Raw genomic sequence first — 21,454 nt, 5'->3', positions numbered from 1 at the left:
TGAAAAATGACTACATGGAGAAAATAGGCATGGATGCTGATCAGACATAACATGTGCATGAAAAACTGATCAAGTCATAAAACATCAACTTGTTTTTTTAAAAACAAGTGAAGGGGCCGGTGCTGTGGTGTAGTTGGTAAGGCCACCACCTGCAGCGCCGGCGTCCCATATGGGTACCAGTTCGATTCCTGGCTGCTGCACTTCGGATCCAGCTCTCTGCAATGGCCTGGGAAAACAATACAAGATAACCCAAGTCCTTGGGTCCCTGCACCTGCGTGGGAGACTGGGGAGAAGCTCCTGGCTTCGGATCAGCACAGCTCCGGCTGTTGCAGCCATCTGGGGGAGTGAACCAGTAAATGGATGGCCTCTCTGCCTCTGCCTCTGCTTCTGCCTCTCTGTAACTGTGCCATTCAAATAAAAAAATTAATTTTTTTTTTTAAAAGATGAAGAGGAAAGAGGGCATTATCTGCTGTTGAGATGATGGCTTTCCAGTGTGTCTGAAGACTGGTTCTGAGGTTACTGAAGCCGGGTGACAGGCAGGCCCCAGGGACCCAGAGCCCTCTCCTCCCCACATGCTCTGCTCCCTCCAGGTGGGATCAGAAAGCCAAGTTGGGTGCTTAGGGGTGGGGCAGGCCTGCTGAAGGTGTAAGGCAGCAAGGGAACGGGGGGGGAGTGGAGTAATCCTGGGGCTGACCCTCCTGGTTCCTGAGTTGGTGCTGTTGGCATCAGTTGCTGTTATCAAAGGTGACAATTCTCGCCTGGGGCTGGTGTCGTGGCACAGCAGGTGAAGCCGCTGCTTACCACGCTGGCATTCCACATCAGAGTGCTGCTTTGAGTTCTGGCTGCTCAGCTTCAGATCCTTTCCCTGCCAAGATGTGCGGGGAGACAGCAGATGACGGCTCAAGTAGTTGAGTCCCTTCCCCTGCATGGGAGACCCAGATGGAGTCCCTGGCTCCTGGCTTCAGCCCAGGACTAGACCTGGGTGTTGTGGACATTTGGAGAGTGACCCAGTAAGTGGAAGATCTCACTCTGTCCCCCTGCCCCAACTCTGCCTTATAAATAAATAAATAATCTTGAAAAGAAAACCCATTGCCCATTGACTAAGTTTTGTAGCGCCCTGGGAGGACACACATGTTTTCTGATTCTATCCCATGAGTGCTGAGTGGTTGACACCCATGCTGGGGACCAGTGGAAGGCAGGATAGAATAGAGGCCATCTGGAGGGCTGGAAGGGGAGTGCTGACCCCTGTGGGGTAAGGAGAGGCCAGGCGCATTCTCCCTGGGGAGCTGAACTGTGAGGTGCGCCCGAAGTGCAGCGCATGAAGACGCCCTGTGTGGGAAAGGGCGTGAGCGGTGATGCTGGTGGAGGCGGGGAGAAGCCCGGGTAGGGCCTGCAGCAGTGCTCTGGGGTGCGGTTCCGAGAGAGCTGATGTGCACTCGCAGTGACTGCAGTGAGCCGCCTTGAGAGGACACTGCCAGAGTGAAACTGCAGAGGACATGAGGGCCACCCGTGGCATCTGAACATTCCCGTTTCCAGCTTTTTGAGGCGGGTGCCCCAGGACTCGGGGATTCACCCTGGCTGCTGGCAGGGACTGAGCCTTTCCCAGAGTCACGGCTCCCAGCGGCCCTGCATGGGGAGCCTCAGCGTCACCCGGAACGTGTTTGACGTGCACTGCACTATCTGCTCCTCCAGCCCTCCTGAGTCAGGGTCTGCAGTGAACAGGATCCCTCGATGATAAGTCTGCGGGCCGTGGTTTCCTTCAGATCTGTGTTTTTCAGTGTGGCTGGAGCTACTTGCATTAGAATCAAGGGGAGAACTTGTGGGGGAAAAAAGGATTTTGAGGCCCACCCCTCCTCACTGTGTGGTTGCTGCACTGCCTGGAGCAGGATCCTGGCGGAGTGCTCTGCCTTGAAATCAGCGAGGCGTGGAGTAAGCACTGTCCAGACCGCTCAGTCTCCAAGGGCGTGGCCGGAACACTGTCACTTCCAGGCCTTCCCACGTGAGGGTGCGGAGCAGCCAGGGTTGGGAATCACAAGCCAACAGGATTTTAAGATTTTGAGAAAGGGAATTCCAGCCTCAAGTAGAGTCGCAGGTGCTGCACTCTCCACCGAGCTGAGCGGGAGTGCTCTGCGCTCTGTCTCGCTGACCGCCCCTGCTGTCCCTTGGCTAACTTTGCGGAGCTGGTGTCGCGCAGGAGGGGCAGGGGGCTTAATCTTGTGGTTCTGATGGGTGTCCTTTGGTAGAATCTGGAAATAGTTTGTTACTTTGGGGAGTGGGGTGCAACTGACAATGTACAGGCCACTCTCCAGCAGAGAATTAAAGGAGGGCCCAGATGGTAGGGGTGGCATAGGGAAACCAGCTAATCATCTGTCTTGTGGATTGATGGCTCATATTTAAAAAAAATTCATATATTTGAAAGGCAGAGAAAGAGTGAGAGATATTCCATTGGCTAGTTCGCTCTCCAATGGCCACAACAGTCAAGCCAGGAGCCAGTAACTGCCTGCCTGTCTCCCACAAGAGTGCAGGGACCTAAGCACTTGGAGTCCTGGGCTGCTTTGTCAGGCCATTAGCAGGGAGCTTGATTGGAAATGGAGCAGCCATGGCCGGTGCCACAGCTCAATAGGTTAATCCTCTGCCTGCGGCTCCGGCACCCCGGGTTCTAGTCCCTGTCGGGGCGCCGGATTCTGTCCCGGTTGCTCCTCTTCCAGTCCAGCTCTCTGCTGTGGCCTGGGAAGGCAGTGGAGGATGGCCCAAGTGCTTGGACCCTGCATCCGCATGGGAGACCAGGAGAAGCACCTGGCTCCTGCCTTCGGATCAGCGTGGTGCGCCGGCCGTAGCAGCCATTGGGGGGTGAACCAATGGCAAAGGAAGACCTTTCTCTCTGTCTCTCTCTCTCACTGTCTAACTCTGCCTGTCAAAAAAAAAAAAAAAAAAAAAAAAAAAAAAAAAAAAAGGAGCAGCCAGGACTCACCAGTGGCGCTTACATAGGGATGCCTGTGTTGCGAGTGCAGCTTAAGCCCACTGCGCCACAACACTGGCGCCTGGTTGGAGCCATTTGGCAGGTGTTTTCCTGAGGGTCTCTGCTGTCAGAAGCTACTGTTTGGGGTGGGAGTGTGTGGTATCTTTGGGGTGGGTATTCTGCGGCAGGTCAAAATCTTGGAAGTCATTGTTCTTGGCAGACACTTGGACTTGACAGTGCTGTTTGGTGGTAGGTGTTGGCCAGAGTAAAAATAAAGTGTAAGCAAAGGAGACGTAGTGCGTGAAACAAATCGTGGAGCTGAGTTCTGTGTACAAGAGGTGCGCATAGGTGGCGTCCTGTGAATCCTGAAGGGGTGGTTCCTTCCTGCTGGGCTGCTCTGAGGAGCGAGGGCCCCCTTGGAAGGAGCCTGTTCCTGAGGGTGTGCCTCTGTGCGGGAAGGTCACGGTCTGTGACAGAGCACACAGCCACTCTTGGGGGGGTGGGAGGACCACGGTGGGCGTGGCTGAGTCACCATGTCCTCAGTGCGAGTAAGCAGGATGAACAGGCTCCCTGGGGTTCTCAGCTGTGCATATGTAAGGGGTCCAGGTCAGCAGGGACAGCTGACTTGGTGGTCTTGCAGTGGCAGCCCAGTAGGGGATGGAGAGGCAGCAGGGGCGTCCTGGCTGTTCCTGCTTGGGAGCGCGTCAGAGACCTGGGCCGCTGCACAGAAGAGCAAATGAAGTCTGGGGCTGCTGTGCCACTGTAAAGCAGCCGGTTTCTCAGTCCCTCTGGCTGCCTGACCATTGGCTTGCCCAGGCTGAGGTCAGGAGCCAGCTGTGCCTGCCCCTTCCTCCCTCCCTGTGGAAGGCTGCCTGTGCCTCTGCTGCAGTGCCCCAGGTTCCCTGTTGACTCTGCTGTGTGCAGCAGGACCTCGGGGCTGCCAGGCGGCCCTGACTTTGTACCTGCAGTACACAGGCATGTGCTGAAGTTGTCTTGGGATCAGCTGCTTTTCCTCTGTGTGGTGGGAGTATTTGGGGGGATGGAAAGAGAATTTTCCAGGAGAGGATTGGGATGGTCAGCCCAGTGGCTCATGGACACGTGTGTTCACACCAGCAGGCCCCCGATTACTTTTCTGTAGGTGTGCTGTGTTCATCCAGGGCCCCGGGACTGAGCATGCTGGAGCCCCCTGTGCCTTCAACTCTGAGAGGTGTTGAGGTCGGGACCCCGAACAGCAGGGTGTGAGCCTGAAGCCCACGTTGCTTGCTGTTCACAGGGTCCAGCATGCTCTCTATTTTTTTGGTGAGCTGTGTGGGTTGAATTTCGTACTTGACAGCACCTACAGCTGTGACCCCCTTTCTAAAACATCTTGGTTTTCAGCTGGATTGGAGACTTGGGCCAGTTTACATATAGAGGGGTGCCCCTCCCTTTTTCCCTCCCTTTATTCCTAAATTACAAGTAAAGAAAGACAACATTGCCTTGAATTGTATGGGTACTTGTTCAATTTTTGTGAGAATTTTGTACTTGAAAATAAATTTATTGTAGGTGTGTGTTTTTTTTTTTTTTTTTTTTTTTAAGATTTATTTATTTATTTGAAAGAGTTACAGGGAGTCAGGGGGAGAGGGGTCTTCCATCCACTGGTTCTCTCCCCGGATGGCCTCAACAGCCGGAGTTGTGCCAATTCAAAGCCAGGAGTCAGAAGCTTCTTCTGGGTTTCCCACATGGGTGCAGGAGCCCAAGGATTTGGGCCATCTTGTACTGCTTTCCCAGGCCATAGCAGAGAGCTGGATTGGAAGTGGAGCAGCTGGGACTTGAACCATCGTCCATATGGGATGGCGGCACTGCAGACAGTGGCTTTACCTGCTGCGCCACGGTACTTGCCCCTGTGGGTGCGTTTTGAAACTTGGTGTTATACAAAAAGTGAAGGCTGTGTGTATTTAAAACAAGAAGTGTGTGGTCAGTGTGCAGGTGTCCAGCACCTGCTGTTGGCGGTTCCCTGCTCACAGCCAGTGGTGTTCTGACCCCACGTTCCTCCTCCTGGTTATTGTGGCACGGGTATCATGTGCCAGCAGTTTTGTCTTTCGACTGCTGACAGTGTGGAAGCTGTTCGCTTGGACCAGGGAGCTGGGGGCAACCCTCCCATGTCCTAGACATGAGGCTTTAGGCCCAGCAGACCCATGGGCTGGGTGTCCTGGGGCCATGCCTTTCCTCTTCTCTGTGATAAACAATGTCCCAAAGCCCCAAATCTGAGAATACAAAGTGTGTGTTTCCCAGCAGTGCAAACCAACCAAGGGAGACCTATTTTCCCACTATCAGCAATATCACCCTCCTTTTTGTGAGAGTGTGAATAGTGTTTTACTACTTCATTTCACATACAAGGATACTAGAAAAGGTTGGTGGAAAAATGGAATAAAGCTAAATTTATTTTGGTGTGAAAACGTTGAAATCCACCTATAGGTTTTTCATAACACACATTTCCCATGAGCATTTTGAAGATCCCTCATTCGTATAGATTTTTTTTTCTTTTTAAAGCTTTATTTATTTGAAAGGCAGAGTTAGAGAGGCAGAGAGAGAGAGAGGTCGGTCTTCCATCTACTTGTTTACTCCCAGATGGCCTCAATGGCCAGAGCTGCGCCGATCCGAAGCCAGGAGCCAGGAGCTTCTTCCAGGTCTCCCACGCAGGTGTAGGGTCCCAAGGACTTGGGCCATCTTAAACTACTTTCCCAGGCCATAGCAGAGAGCTGGATTGGAAGTGGAACAGCCGGGACTTGAACCGTAACGCATATGGGTTGTTGGCATTGTAGATGGTGGCTTTACCCGCTGTGCCACAACACCCACTCCCTATATGGAATTCAACGTCATTTGCACCAACATAAACTTAATTTAAATTCCACACTCAACAGACTTTGTGTAGTGCCCGTGTGTATGTGTGTGTGTGTGTGTGTTCATTCCTCTCTGCATGTTGGTATGTCAGTGTCCGCATGTCTCACACATGAGGCATGATGGGAATTCTTCAGGCAGAGACTCCCACATGGCCCCCACGCAGGTGGAGACAAGCAGCGCTCCCCGCAGCCAGTGCTGCCTCCCCGCAGTGGACACTGCTGTTGCGGCCCTGTCATTGTTGATGTTGCCTGTTCTTGAGCTTGGGGTGAATGGGTCCAGTCCATGTGGTGAACAGCCTCTTTCTGCTTGGGGGTGTTTGCCCTGAGCGATGTCTGTGAAGTCCGTCTGAGCTGCCTGGTGTACAGTGACTTGGTGATTACAGCAGCCCCTGGCGTGGCCGTGTGGCCCAAGCGTGCCATTGGTTTGGCCCTCCCTGCTGCCCTCAGAGCTGGAATTGATTGAGTGTTCACTTTGGGCCCGGAGCTTTTTGAAAGGGTTTGAGCGAAGTAGTTCATTGACTGTTTTATTTATTTATTTATTTTTAATTTTTTTTTTTTGACAGAGTGGACAGTGAGAGAGAGAGAGACAGAGAAAGGTCTTCCTTTGCCGTTGGTTCACCCTCCAATGGCTGCCATCGCGCAGATCCTAAGCCAGGAGCCAGGTGCTTCTCCTGGTCTCCCATGCAGGTGCAGGGCCCAAGGACTTGGGCCATCCTCCACTGCACTCCTGGGTCACAGCAGAGAGCTGGACTGGAAGAGGGGCAACCAGGACAGGATCCGGCGCCCCGACCGGGACTAGAACCCGGTGTGCTGGTGCCGCAGGCAGATTAGCCTAGTGAGCCGCGGCGCCGGCCTCATTGACTGTTTTAAAAACTACCTTGGGGGAAAGCCATTGTGGTCATGCCTTTGTTGGAAGCAGGAGACAGAAACAGAGCACTCAGGTAGTTCTCCCACAGCTACGCAGCTGCCTGGGGGCAAGCTGGTCTGTAAACACAGCGGCCATGTTGCAGGCCCCAGTTCCCTTGAGCACATGGGGTTGGCCTTTGCTGTGACCTGTGACCCTGAGCATGAACTTCTGCGTATGCCATTCCCACTGCTATTGACACTGGGACAAGGCTGCTCATCCAGGCAGGGGTGGAACAAGGCAGTGAGTGTGTTCCCAGATGCCCTGGCTCCTAGGTTTTCTACACTCTCTTTGGCATCAGTTTCTACTGCCAGTGGAGAGTTGTTTGTTGAAGCTGTGGGTCAGCAGGCTGCAGACAGCTAAAACTGATGGACTAAGGCCTAGGGGTGCTGTTGAGATGCAGCGGGTTAAGCCACTGCCTGGGATGCCAGCATCCTGTAGCAGAATCCTGGCTGCTCTGCTTCTGATCCAGCTCCCTGCTGATGTGCCTGGGAAAGCAGTGGAAGGTGGCCCAGCTTTATTTGGAATCCTGCCGCCCATGTGGAGAATCTGGATGGTTTTCCGGGCTCCTGGCTTCTGCCTGGCCCAGGCCTGGCCACTGTGGACATTAAGAGAGTGAAACAACAGATGGAAGGTCTCTCTAGCTCCTCCCACCCCCCCATCCCCGCTCTCTTTTTAAAGATGTATTTATTATTTTAAAATAAGAGAGGGAGACATGTGTATACATACACACACACACACACACACACACAGAGACAGAGAGAATGAGAATTTTCCATCCCCAAGTTGCCCCAATGGTCAGGGTTGAGCCAGCCCTAAAGCCAGGGACCAGGAGCTTCATCCAGGTCTCCCCCATGGGTGGCAGGAACCCAAGCACTTGGGCCATCTTGTGCTGCTTTTCCCAGTCCATTAGCAGGGAGCTGGATCAGAAGTGAAGCATCAGGATATGAACTGACAGCCCATATGTGATGCCGGTGTTGCAGGAGGCGGCTTTACCCACTAAGCCACAACTCTGTCCCCCGGCTTCTGTTGCTCTGCCTTTGAATAAATAAACAAATGAAAAAATAAACCTCAAAGGAAACTGCTGACAGATGTTGGCTGGGTCACAGAATCAGCAGAGGGGGATGTAGGGACACGGCTGAGCTCAAGCTTCAGAGCCATTTGCAAGGATGCTGCCTGCCTCTCAGGGCCTCCCCCTGTTAAGGGTGCTGTCCACCTTGCTCCTGGACATTCAGCCCAGCTGCCGCAGAAGGCTCTTCCTGACCTGTCTCTGTAGGGTCTCTCCAGGCAGGGCCAGGGCAGAGCCTGGGATTATCCAGGCAGGCACTGTCTGTGCCCTGGCCACTGGCCTGGAGGGACTTCCGGTCCCTGTGTCTTCCACAGTCGCAAGGGGCCTGGCCTTCCCAGCTGAGGTACCTCTGCCTTGCTTGGGTCAAGCTGATCCACGTTCAGTGATGCTTGCAGGTTGAGGATTAAGAACATGACTGCCCCAGCTGGAGGAAATTCTGAGAGAAGTTTCTCTTCACTTGCCAGCTGCCCGGCTGATGGGCTGGGGAGTGGGGTGCCACAGGCGGGACAGATGAGGAAAGCGGTGGCAGCCTGCGTTTGCCTGTCTGAGGTGTGTGTGGGGCAGTGGTACCATATCCTTTGTCTACGAGTAGCAATGTCTGTGTTTTCTGCAGACAGGGAACAGGAGGTATCTTTGGCAGCCCCCCTTGGAAGATGTCCCTTGTGGCTTGGAAGGGGGACTCAGTGGGCAGCAGATACGGGCAGCTGGGATTAAACGTGAGCGTGTTTCTTCCTAATAAGAGCTGTTCAAGCTTTCTTCCCCCTTCCATGTCCTGACCTTGCCTCCTTGGCCCCGTAGTGACCGAACGCACTGGGGACAGAGGCTGAGATGCGGCCGGTGAGCCCTGTCCTCCCGAGGCTCGTGGTCTCCTGAGTTTGTGCCAGGGTCATTCTTAGGGGGTTATCTTATTACCTCCATCCCTGTTGCAGAACTCCCCATAGATCTTAACCACCTTGGTGGGGAAGGAACAGTCCCCCTTTCCTACGTTGATGATCTTTCTGCTTTCATCATATTCTGTTGCCTTTGACCATTTTTTTTAAACAAAAAATTATTCATTTTGTTTATTTGAAACAGGGAGAAGGACAGAGATTTCCATCTGTTACTTATTCCCCAAATACCTGCAATAGCCAGGCCTGGGTCAGTTCGAAGACAGGACCCCAGAACTCCATCTGGGTCTTTACATGGGTGACAGATACCTGAGTACTTGAGCCATCACCTGCTGCTTCCCAGGGTGTGCATCAGTAGGGGGGTTGAATTAGGAACAGAATTGGTAGTCAAACCCAGACGCTCCCACATGGGATTACAGGCGTCCCAGGTGGTGACTTAACCACTGCACCCGGTGCCTATCCCCTATCCTCCATTGGTTCACCCCTAAATGGCCGCTACGGCAGGTGCGCTGCACCAATCCGAAGCCAGGAGCCAGGTGCTTCCTCCTGGTCTCCCGTGCAGGTACAGGGTCCAAGCACTTGGGCCATCCTCCACTGCCTTCCCAGGCCACAGCAGAGAGATGGACTGGAAAGGGGGCAACTGGGATAGAATCTAGCACCCCAACCAGGACTAGAACCTGGGGTGCCGGCGCCGCAGGCGGAGGATTAGCCAAGTGAGCCATGGCGCCGGCCTCCTGTTGTCCTTTTCTAAACAGGCAAGTTGTGAATGACCAGATGTAGAGCAAGTGCACCTCCTCCTTGCGCTGTTCCTGGACCATCCTGCTTGTGGTGCGTGTGAGGGTTGCTTTGCAGCCTGTGCCCACTGGGGGATGCTGGGTTGTCCATCACAGGCTGTGAGTGTGAGTGTGCACTTAGTTGGACTCTTGCTGGTTGCCTCATCGTGACTGCCAGCCTGTGTACAGAGAGCTTTGTGTCTCCAGTTGTACTGGGCAGGGTCCTGTCTAGGTCTCAGTCCATTTGGGCGACTCTCAGGATGCTCCAGACTGGATAATGTACAATGAACAGAAATGTCTTTCATGGCTCTGGAGGCTGGGAGTCCAGGGTCAAAGCGTCAGTGTCCGGTGTCTGATAAGGTGCTGGCTGTCTGTTCCCTGGATGGTGCCTTGAACCTCTGCGTCTTCTGGAGGGTAGGGGCACAGCGCTGTGTCCTCAGGGGACAGAAGAGCCCTTTGGACCATTTGAAACCCACCTGGGGTTGTGCAGCCCTGAAGGCCCCAAGGCCCTGCCTCCCAGCAGCATTAGATTGGCTGTTAGGTTTTGACCCGAGTTTTGGGAGGCAGACATTCACACCGTAGCATCTGGCTTCTGCCGTCATCAGCCTGTGCTCACAGAGTGGGCTCTGAACAGCAAGTGCGTAGCTGCTATGGACCGGGGTTGAGCTGAGGGATGTGAACACTGGCACTGATTCCTGCTCATCTTTAAAGAGTGAAGTGTGGGGTCCAGGGCCGTGGGGAGTAACGGCCTCACCTGTCTAGGGCGTCTTTGGGATCCAATGGAGAGATCCTGGAACTGAGCAGAGATGTGCATGTCCTCAGGGCCACAGTATTCTGTGCTTGAAGACGGCTCATTTTATGTTCTGTGGATTTCATCTGATACCCAAGCGCTGTCCAGGTCCGTCAAGTACTGATTAAAACACAGCGAAAAGAAACACCTGTGTCGCTCACATCTTCCTGCTCTCCACAGGCAAAAGCACAGATATTTTCTTTATTTTTCCCCCCAAGTTTCCGGATGACACACGTTGGGACGTCTGTAGCCTGACCTGTTTGGAATACCGTCTGTGACTTACTGCTGCTGTTGGTTGTCTCCCTGACCCTGTTGTGTTTTTGACCACGGTAGCGGGTGGCCCTTTCACGAGCATGACTGAGTCTAGCCTCCCTTAAATGCTCACTGTGTTCTTGAGGGGACAAGTGCATGGGCTGTTTCCCTGTGACTCCACCCAGCCCCTCCGTGCCCAACACTCCCCCTCCCATCCTGGCCCTGTGCTGCAGTGTGCAGCAGAGCTGGGACCTGCACGGCGGTGTTGTGGGACTTCCTCGCCCACATCTGTTGGTGACACTGATGACCAGCTCTGAGTGGGACATTGGAGCTGGGCTCGACCTCCTCTTTGATCCCCGGGTGCCTGTTAAACAAAAGCTACCTTCATTTCTGGGGGAATTTAGCTTGCCACAGCTTCCTGATTCGGGCTGGACTCTGCTCTGCTCTCCTAAGTCACTGGGATCAAATGCAGCTCAGAATTCGAGGTTGAGGGTTACTTGGGGTCAGTATTGGGCAGACACCACCCCATGTGTTGAAGCTGCCAGATGGTTAGGGGCTGCTCATGTTGTTCCTGCGCCTGGTCGTGGTAGGAGGGTGGGGGATGCGAGTGCCCCATGAGACGCTTGTGCCCGGGACTCAGTGGGCTCTGACCTGCAGAGTCGTCCTCCAGTTCCAGGGTGCTTCCTCATTTTTCTCTTGGGTGATTTCTACACATTCAGTTTCTTGTTCAGAATCCTACTTAACAGGTGGGTTGACCTGTTAACTCCCTTCCTTTAGAATCTTCTTTCTGCCTCCTGTTTTCCTCTCCATCCCTTTCTTTCCTGTTTTTTTTTTTTTTCCCCATGATTTTTGCTTTCTAGGAACGTGTTTCAGATTTCTACGGCATTTTGCAGTTTTTGTCACGGTGTCTCAGATTTTTGGGTTCCTCCTTGAGTGTCTTGAGGGCCATTGCTTTTGTTGTTTGTGGCTGTTGTTTATAGTTGTGGTTTGTGACTGTCTTTTCTATTTGTGGTCTGTGAGTATATTTTATAGCTTGTTTGTGGGTCTAGTTTATAGCTGTGTTCTGTGACTAGTTTGTAGTTTGGTTTGTGACTGTAGGTTATAGTGTGGGTTGTGTCTATAGTCTTTAGTTGTGGTTTGTGGCTGTCATTTATAGTTGTGGTCTGTGAGTGTAGTTTATAGTTGTGGTCCATGACTGTAGCTTCTAGTTTGGTTTGTAGCTGTACTTGATTTGATTTGTGCCTGTAGTTTATAGCTGTGGCTTGCGAATGTAGTTTTTAGTTGTGGCGTGTGGTTGTAGTATATGCTGTTGGCTTATGGCTGTAGTTTATAGGTGTGGCTTGTAACTAGTTTATAGCTGTGGCTTGTGGCTGTAGTTTTTAGTGGTGGCTTCTGGTGATGGTTTATAGTGGTGGGTTGTGACTGTAGTTTATAATTGTGTTTTGTGGCTGTGCTTTATAGTGTGGCCAGTCTTGCCTCTGTGAGTGTTGATGACAGGTTTTCCTTTCTTCACCGTTGCCCTGTTCTCTCTTCTCTGGACTCCTAGTCACTCTGCCCAGTGTTCTTTGTCTCTCCTTACAGCTGGAAGGTTGCATCACTCATCCTCTATGCCTGGCCACGTATCCTGATTTCACAGGGAGGCCCCACATATGTACTGGGGGTTCTGGGAACTTGGAGGTGGGCTGCTGCATTGTGAGTGCCACTGTGAAGTGGCCACGTCATAGGCCATGGCACTCATGGGCCTTACCGGAGCCCTTGACATCTTTTCAGGAGGACGTCTAGGTCAGGGGTCAGCAGACATTTCCTGTAAAAGACCAGACAGGAAATAGTTCAGACCTTGCAGTGCCACAGACAGAACTGAGGATGTGACGTGACATGAGGAAGAACGTGCTCCAAAGTGCTTTCTTACCCAGAGTCGTGCTATTTATGGATGCTAGAATTTGAATTTCACGTAATTTTGTGTGTTATAAAATTTGTATTTTTTTCTTAACTATTTGAAAACAGTTGCATAGTTCACAGGCCACTCACAGCTGGCTACAGTCTGCAGACTGGGCTTTGGTGTTTGCTTGGAAGAGGGGAGGCTACTGGGGTGGGACCTGGGCCTCGCACCTGCTGTGTGTGCAGCCGTGTTGAGCCCTGATGGCTGTGTCTGTTCCTCAGTCCTCTGTGCCGTTGTTGTGCCGTCTCCAGCGCGCGGTTGAGGAGGGGGACGGAAGGGTCTGACTTCCTTTCTGTGTAGTTTCTGCCTGTCAGCTGTCTGTTCCAGCCTCCTTAGCTGACTCCTGGCACCCTTGGTGTCTGGCGCCACTGGTTCTGGAGGGTTCCGGGGCTGGGCGTGCACAGTGACTTTCTTCCCTTGGGGTCCTCTGTGCACACGCAGGCACCACTGCCTCTTGCCCTCATCCTTTTCCTGGGAGGAGCAATGCGGGTGGGCTTCATGAGGTTTTTTTTGAAAAGTGGGTAAAGGAAATAGACCGGTTCTCACCCTGCTCAAGCTTTCTGTAGGCTGCCAGGAACAGAGTTTGGAGATTTGTGTGGGGGACAGGGCCCTCCCTGGTAAGAGGACTGGCTGTGCTGTGTTGCAGGCCTCACTTCCTCCAGCGCCTCTCCAGCCACCTGCCTTGCCTTCCACTCCGCCTGCTGTCCCGACCCTGCACTCTTAAATACCTGGCTGTTGGGGTTTCCAGCCTGCTGGTTGACGGACAGCCTCCTCGCTCCTGAGAGGCACCTGAAACAGCCTGGCTGGGCTGAGGTTCTGGCTTTGGCTCCTCGCCCTCGGGCATGCTGGCCCCTCACTGGCATGAAAGCGCCTTAGACGCCTGAGCCGGACCCAGTGCTTCCTACGCCTGGGCCTACGGATCTCCCCACTGCCTCTGGGATGGCTTGGCTGCCGCCTGCCTGTCCAGGACAGCTTCTGCTAGCTTCTCTGGCCACGTCCCATCATTCTTGCTTCTGCCCTTGACCCTCCAGTCCCTGTCCTGTTCTAACATGATCAGTGCATTTTCTGCCGCAGGGCCTCCGTGCTTGCGCCCCCTGCCCAGGAGGCTTCGTGCAGATGTTCACCATGGCTGCTCCTCCTCCCCACCCATCAGTTCCGTGCTCAGAGGTCGTGGTCCTGGAGCGCCCGCCCCATGGCTTGTAGCATGCCAGGTGTTGCACCTCAGTGGCACCGTGTCCATACACGGGAGCCTGCCGACTCCATGCTTTTCGCCTGTGCTGTCAGGCACCTTCTCTGTTGGGCTCCTTTGCCCCCAGCACTGGACTTGCATACCCTGAGCAGCCTCCTCGGTCCCTGCCCGCAGTGGGCCCTTGAGTCAGCAGATGCTGTATCTGCGAGCTGCAAGCTGGGAGTCACGCTAGAGGACCTGCCTGGTGTTACGCCTGGAGTCTGGGGTCTGCATGCCCGGGGAGGGTGGTGTGGTTGGGGGAGGTCTCAGCTGTTCTTGGCCTACTGCTTCCTGACTTTCCGACGACACGGATACCACCAAGGACCTGCTGGTGGCTTTCCTTTCTGCCCGCCTGCTGCCCCAGCTCAGGGTGCTCCAGGCACATTCACGTCTGCTCCGTACCTCTTTGCTCTTAGCTGTATGCTTCAGGTGCTGATGAGGTGTTTACTCCTCTGTGAAGCAGTTGAGCCAGGCCCTGGGTACTGTGTGGATGGTGGGTGTTTGTCTGTGGCTTCTGCTCCCTGCTGTGTGGCTCTTGAAGATTTGAAAGACCCAGGCGCACCCCTCTGTTCGGCTAACTTCTCTTAGGCCAGCTCACTCTGGCAAATGCTGAAGCTTTGGAATATTCCAAAGAAATCTCTTCAAAGCGTAGCAGAGTTGATTCCTCTACAGCCTAAAATAACACCTGTCACATAAGAAATTCTTCTTGGCATTTCTTTGGGAGGAGACAAACCGCACTGTGTGCTGGTGCGCGCGTGCTGGTGTTGCTTCCCCTTGGACACAGTCTGTGTGTTCCGGCTCCTCTGCTTGGCACGGGGCCGGCCCAGTGGAACTTGAGCTTTGCCCTGCCGTGCCCTCTGAGGGGCAAAGGGCAGCACAGACAAACCAAATGACAAATTTTGGAAGTCTCCTTGAACATTACATTTGAATTGCTTAATTCAGTCTCCACTCTGAATCAGTTGCTAGGCAACCAGAAGACAGGGAAGAATCAGCAAGACTAATCTGGTCCTGTTAGTAGCATGTTACCGTGTCTTACATTTGCATTGACAGTTGGTTGCGAGTGCACCACATCCAGCGCAGTGCTCAGCTTTGCCCAGGGAAAGTCCTTGGTATGGAACGCAAAGCCAGGCTGTGGTTGGATTCGCCCAGGGTAACCCACACACACCCCTTGGGTGATGCACGGGCCTCTGCGGCAGTGGCGTCTGCTGTGGCCAGCGTTGCCGTCCGTCTGGTGTTAAGCAAGGTCGTGTGATGAGCTGAGCAGGGTGCTGCCTGCTGCTTCTCAGTCTTCAGCATTGTGGATCCAGCCTGATTGTTCCAAAATGACCGGAAATGAAGTTGTTTTGAAATGAAGCCCATGTAGCTGTCATCCTAGGAAGTCTGTTAAAAAAAAAAACCAGAAAGATAGTTTTACTCTATCTTGTTGTTGATGGAAATTGAAACTGCTGACCCCACTTGGTCCATAAGTAAGGCGTGCTGATGAATGAAACATGGTGAGTGCTTTTCTTGTTTTAAGTCATGTGCATACTTAAGGAAGTCACTGTGGCCCAACCCGTGCAGCACGTCTCGTCCTGTGTTGAGGACAGGACATTGTGTGCTGGCCGAGAGCCTTGTGATCGTGTGTGGTGAGGTACCGTGAGAGGAGAGCCTTGTGATCGTGTGTGGTGAGGTACCGTGAGTGGAGAGCCTTGTGATCGTGTGTGGTGAGGTACCGTGAGTGGAGAGCTCACCCACGTCCAGCAGGCCGAGAAGCTCTGTTTCTCTGTGCTGTCATTGCGTCGCCACTGCTGGACACAGATGGCCACGACCTGGGCCTGTGGCATGACATGTGCAGACCATCCTTGTCTGAACTGGAGTCCTCCCTTGTCTGTTGTTCTCTGAGGACCTGGACAGCGTCTTCCATGTGCAGCAGCAACCACTCTCAGCACGTGGATAAGAGTCTTGTTAAGACAGGTGTCGCTGGTCTTCTATTTCCCTCGAAACCGGCCGGGGCAGGGTAGACGTTTGAGTGATGAAGTTTACCCGAAAGGAAGAAAGTGCCTTTGGTTGCTGCAGTGGACTCTCCTTGGGGTTTTCCCAAGCTGGGTTGAGTTGCTGTGTGCTGTGTGTAGTAGCAACAGTTGATGCTGGCTAGGATGCAGGCAGTCTGAGTTAGAGGAAAATCCTGGTGTTTAACATGTGAGTTTTTCTTACTTTGGGATAGTTACATGGCCAGGATGATAGCCAAGTGTTTACCCATCCAAGGCCTTTTAAGGGAGTCTGCGTACATATTCAGTTGTAGCCCACTCTCTGGGGGCGATTTTCCCAAAAGAGTGCTCACCCCAAGTCTTAATTTTGTGCTACGAATCCTTTCCTTTTGAACACCCTGTCTGCCAAAATGTAAACTCTACAGGGTGTGATATTGAGTTTTTTTTTTTAAGGCTGATTTTATTTATTTAAAAGATAGAGTTTGAGAGAGAGGGAGAGAGGTGGAAATCTTCTATCCTTTGTTTCACTCCCCAGATGGCCACAATGGCTGGAGCTGGGATAGGCCAAAGCCAGGAACCTGGAGTTTCTTCCAGGTCTCCCACAAGGGTGCAGGGACCCAAGTGCTTGGGCCGTCTTCCACTGCATTTCCCAGGCACATAAGCAAGGAGCTGGATTGGAAGTGGAGCAGCCAGGACTGAACCCAGCGCCCGTATGGGATGCCAGCACTGGACGTGACAGCTTACCCTGTTAGGCCATAGTGCTGTCCCCAAGAGCAATTACTTCTAATCTGCTTTGATGACATAGCCCTCTCCAAAGATACTGTGTGCATGCACTACCCTCTTGACATTCTCTGTGCACTGTAAAACAAGCAGGAAAACAAAAATTCTTGAAGGAGGTGAGAATGCGATGGTCATGGCCCCTGGGAATGGTGACTTCGTAGCATCATTAGTGCCTGAGATCAGGGGGCTGCCTTAGGGTAAGGTTCATTGTCAAAGACAACATTCTAAATGTTTTTTTTTTTTTTTTTTTTTTTAATATGTTTTTAAACGTTGGGGTGCCTGTTTCTGGATCTGATTAGATCATTGTTTTTAAGTGTTAGTATGGTGCTTCCATGTTCTGGTTCACGTCCCAAATGGCTACAAGAGTTGGAGCTAGGCCAGTCCAAAACCAGGAGCTTCTAGGTCTCCCGCTTGGGTGCAGGGCCCAAGAACCTGCTTTCTCAGGGACATCGTCACGGAGCTTGGTTGTAAGTGGAGCAGCTGGGACCCTAACCGATGCATCGCAGGTGGGCAGGGGGCAGCTTTACCCTCTGTGTTACAACACCGGCCCCTTGATTTCTTTAGAAAAATCTTCAGAAGTCAAGCTGCCTGCATCATGAGGCTGGCTGTCCCATGCAAGGCGGCGGGGAGTCACTGTAGGCCAGGGTTTCCAAAGAGCCCGGTCACGGGCCACAGCCCATTTCCTTGCATTTCCTGTGTTGCTTCCGGTTCTCCAGATGGTATCTCACACAGGACACCCAGGAGGCTGCCGTAAGCTTCCCCTACACCAGCTCTGTTGGCTTTAAAACATGGAATGGGACCAAAGAGAGTTTAGTGGGTGTTAGGAGAGGCAGGTCTGTGTGTATGGCAAGGGCTGTTGGACAAAAAGAAGTGAGCGGGCTGTGGTGGGCTCCAGGGCCTTGGGGTCAGAGGCCACGTGGAGGCTCTGGCCTCCACAAGCTTTGGGACTCACTGCTGGCTTTTTCAGCCTCCATTTCCTCTTCTGGAGCCTCCCACAGTGCGGGTCAGGATGAGACGCGTGCAGGGCCCGGTCCAGTGTCACCTGCACCACGCGTCTGGGTGACCGTGGAAAGCTGCCTAGCTCGAATGTGTTGTGGCTCCGGCCTCAGTAACCGTCCCTCTGTGTCTTGCCTGCAGACTGCCTCTTCAAGCTATGCCCCATGAACCGCTACTCGGCCCAGAAGCAGTTCTGGAAAGCAGCCAAGCCCGGCGCCAACAGCACCACCGACGCAGTGCTGCTCAACAAGTTGCACGTATGTATGGGCCTTTGGGAGGGGTGTGTGTGTGTGTGTGTGTGTGAGAGAGAGACAGGGGGTGTGTATGTGTGTGTGTGTGTGTGAGAGAGAGAGAGACAGGGGGTGTGTGTGTATGTGTGTGTGTGTGTGAGAGAGAGAGAGAGACGGGGGGTGTGTATGTGTGAGAGATGGGTGTGTATGTGTGAGAGACGGGGGGTGTGTATGTGTGAGAGATGGGGGGTGTGTATGTGTGAGAGACAGGTTTGTGGACTTGAGATGACATATGTGCTCCTGTGTTGGTGTGTGTGTGTGTGTGTGTGTGTAGAAGTGTATGAGTGTATGAATGTGTTGCGGGTGAGGTGTATGTGTGTTAGGGTGGGTGGGGTGTGTGTAGTGGGGTGAGTGGGATGTGTTTGTGTGGGAATGTTGTGTGTTGGGGTATGTGTGTGTGTGAATGTGTGTTGGGGTGTGTGGGTGCATGTGGGGGGTGTGTGTATGAATGTGTTGTGGGTAAGGTGTATGTGTGTTAGGGTGTGTGTAGTGGGGTGAGTGGGATGTGTTTCTATGGGAATGTTGTGTGTGTGTTGGGGTGTGTGTGTATGAATGTTGGGGAGTGTGGGTGCATGTGGTGTGTGTGTATGAATGTGTTGTGGGTAAGGTGTGTGTGTGTTAGGGTGGGTGGGGCGTGTGTAGTAGGGTGAGTGGGATGTGTTTGTGTGGGAATGCTGTGTGTGTGTGTGAGTGTGTGTTGGGGTGTGTGGGTACATGTGTGTGTGTGTATGAATGTGTTGCGGGTGAGGTGTATGTGTGTTAGGGTGGGTGGGGTGTGTGTAGTGGGGTGAGTGGGATGTGTTTGCGTGGGAATGCTGTGTGTGTGAGTGTGTGTTGGGGTGTGTGGGTACGTGTGTGTGTGTGTATGAATGTGTTGTGGGTAAGGTGTATGTGTGTTAGGGTGGGTGGGGTGTGTGTAGTGGGGTGAGTGGGATGTGTTTGCGTGGGAATGCTGTGTGTGTGTGTGAGTGTGTGTTGGGGTGTGTGGGTGTATATGAATGTGTATCGTGGGTGAGGTGTGTGTGTGTTGGGGGGGTGTATGTGTATCTGTGTGTGTCAGGAGCTGGGGGACACTGTGCAGCCTCCACCTCCAGCCCCAGCCCCTCTTCCATGAGGAGAGAGATCCTAGGCATCTGGAGACATTGGGAGAGTTGTTCTTGTGACATCTGTGGCCCTCAGGGTGCCTTTGGGTGGGCAGGGTCGTGCACACAGGTTCTGGAAGCGTGTGCCTGAGCGGAATCCCTAGCTTTCTAGTCCTTGTCCGCTGACCTTGAGCAATTCTGCCCCCTTGTTGGTAAAGTAGGGGTGATAGTGGCCACGTTGGGATTGCTGAGCATTGCTTTGTAGAAGACGGCGTGGCCCCTACTGGACGCTGCCTTGGTTTTGGGGGGCGGTGTGTTTCTTCTTTAACTGGCATTGAAGGCAGAGCTCAGCCCACGGCTGAGGGCTGTGTGACCATGGCATGTGTCTCAGCCCTTCTGAGCCTGTTCTCCTGTAAGATGATGGCGTTGCTCCTCCAGTACCTGCATCTGAGGCTCCAGGTGTGAGTCTGGTGGGAGGTCCTGACGCGTGTCCCGTGTGGTCTCACTGCCCTTGTAGCTCCTCTCCTACCCTCCCCCCGCCCCGTGATGCTTGTTGTGGTCTTTCTGACATGTTTGCTCCCTGGAAGGTAAGAGCAGCAAGGCCTTGCGGTTCTGTCCCTTTTCCTTGTTTCTGTGTCCTGGGCCCACGTGGAGTTTGTCACACACTTGCTGCTTGAACAGTACCTGAGTGAACAGCGCTGCTTCCTAGGCGCAGTGCCCGTGAGCTTGCAGCGGCTCCGGGGTCTCCCTCCCAGCCAGCCCTGTTTTTGAGTAGCCTGTGAGAGAGGCCCAGCACCCAGGTTTGGCGCAGGTTGGAGTGGGGTGGGGGTTGGTAGGGTCAGACTATAGGCACCCTCATTCCTCGCTCTGGGTAGCAGGAGAAGCCAGGGTTCCTCGGCCCGGCGTGAAGACATGCACACAGCACTCCTGCTTGGTCCTTGTCTGCAAGGTCACCCCGGTGTGGGTCCGGCTCCTCTGAGACTGGGACCTGCGTCCCAGCGGTCCTCGCTCCCACCACTGCCGTTGCAGTCTGTTTCCTGAGCACTGTAGACTCTGAGCAGGCTCCTGACCCTCGCTGCCCAGTTTGTCCTCTGGGGGCATTCTTCTCGAGACCCTCCTCAGCGAGGGCCTCGGGCCCTGGTGATGGCACAGGACACCTCCGCAGGTCCTCCCCGGCCCTGACCAGAAGGCCCCACTTGTTTATTCAGTCGCTGTGCCCAGCTGGGTCTTCCCAGGGCTGGTGTGCTCGGCTGTGATTGGCACCTGTCACTTGTCAGAGGCCAGGGCATCACCTCTCTTGTTCACTGGAGTGTCCGTGCCCATGGGTAGGGAACAAGAGCAGGCGGTGCTCAGGTGTCTGCTGAGGGGAGCGGGTGGGTGCTGTGCTGGATACTGGTAGAGAAATGGGCACAAAGTTCGTACTCTGGGGCTCACAACAAATACCCCAGTAGTGACAAGATGGTGCGACGAGGACCGCATCCAGGCCACAGAGAGTGGCGCCACAAACGACCTCCGCTGGGTGAGGATGTGTGGTCCAGTGGTCAGAGAGGGCTTCCTGGAGGAAGAGGGACAGTCAGCCTCTGCTTGAGGCCCCTGTGTGAGTTAGAGGATTCTTTGAAGGTCTTGCTCACTGCATTCTTAGTATTCCAATGTTTGTGTTAGACATTCTCAATCTCCGAAGACTCCTTGCTCTCTCTCTCTTTTTAAAAACAGAGATTATAATTTTACTTATATGATAGAGATATGATAGATATGATAGACAGAATGATAGAGACAGAGGGAAAGTCAGAGAGCCGAGAGAACGTGCTTCCATCTGTTAATTCATCCCCCAAATGCCCACAACAGCCAGGACTGGGCCAGCCCAAAGCCAGGAGCCCAGAACTCCATCCGGCTCTCCATGTGGGCGGCTGGGACTCAAGTGCTGGGCCGTCACCAGGCACAGTAGCAGGCAGCTGTGTGCAGGCGTCTCAGACTGCAGCTGTACTCACCGCACAACACTGGTTGCCACTGCTGCTGCTTCTGGCCTACATTATACAACCTTATGAATGTGAAATAAGACTCATAAATAACCAAGACCCAATTGAAGGCAATAGACTCTAAAGGGAAAATAAGAGGGAAGCAGCAAACTGTATGGCAGGCTGTGTGCTGTAGCTGATGCGTGGGAACGCTGCTGGGTGAGGCGTGAGGACGTCAGTGCTGGCACCTCTCTGTGCAGGCCCCGTGAGCGACACGGCTGCAGTGGGCGACGCGAACAGCATGCCGCTCTGACGTGATTTTCCAGAACACGTGTGAAGCATGCAGACCACACGCTTGCCTTTGTTAGGGAGGACTTGCACTTTTGGAAGATGTACAAGGGTTCTTCAAAAAGTCCATGGAAGCGTGTATTACGAAAAACCTGCATGGATTTCAAAAAATTCTTTAGCCCCAAAGCGAGCTTGTCTTTTAATTGTCCTTGTAGTTTGTCTTTCTGTTTTTGTTATTTGTTTGGAAGAGTTAGAGATCTTTTGTCCTCTGGTTTACCCTCCAGATGGCCACAGTCCCCTGCTGAGGCCAGGAGCCTAAACCTCTATCCAGGTCTCCCATGTGGGTGCAGGGGTCCAAGCACTTGGGACATCTGCTGCTGCTCTCCCAGGTGCATTCGCAGGGAGCTGGATCAGCG

At 53.4% G+C, this 21,454-nt stretch overlaps 1 protein-coding gene across 13 annotated transcripts in view; it reads left to right on the top strand.

The window, feature by feature from the left end:
* ITPR1 (inositol 1,4,5-trisphosphate receptor type 1) overlaps positions 1-21,454 on the top strand; it is a 297,727-nt gene that overhangs the window by 98,246 nt on the left and 178,027 nt on the right. For 12 of the 13 annotated variants that reach the window (XM_070050022.2, XM_070050021.2, XM_070050014.2 and 9 more), the window contains one exon: positions 17,565-17,680. In XM_070050022.2, the coding sequence (XP_069906123.1) occupies positions 17,565-17,680 (116 nt within the window). Of the gene's footprint in view, positions 1-15,148; positions 15,174-17,564; positions 17,681-21,454 lie in introns of those variants that run through there. The other variant, XM_070050020.2, reaches the window with a different exon arrangement.

Source organism: Oryctolagus cuniculus, chromosome 10 (genome assembly GCF_051225735.1).
Source record: "Oryctolagus cuniculus isolate XC-2025 breed Fujian yellow rabbit chromosome 10, ASM5122573v1, whole genome shotgun sequence".
Classification (NCBI taxonomy): Eukaryota; Metazoa; Chordata; class Mammalia; order Lagomorpha; family Leporidae; genus Oryctolagus; species Oryctolagus cuniculus.
Note: the sequence above shows the minus strand (reverse complement) of the source record. Positions and strands in the feature narration are given on the sequence as shown.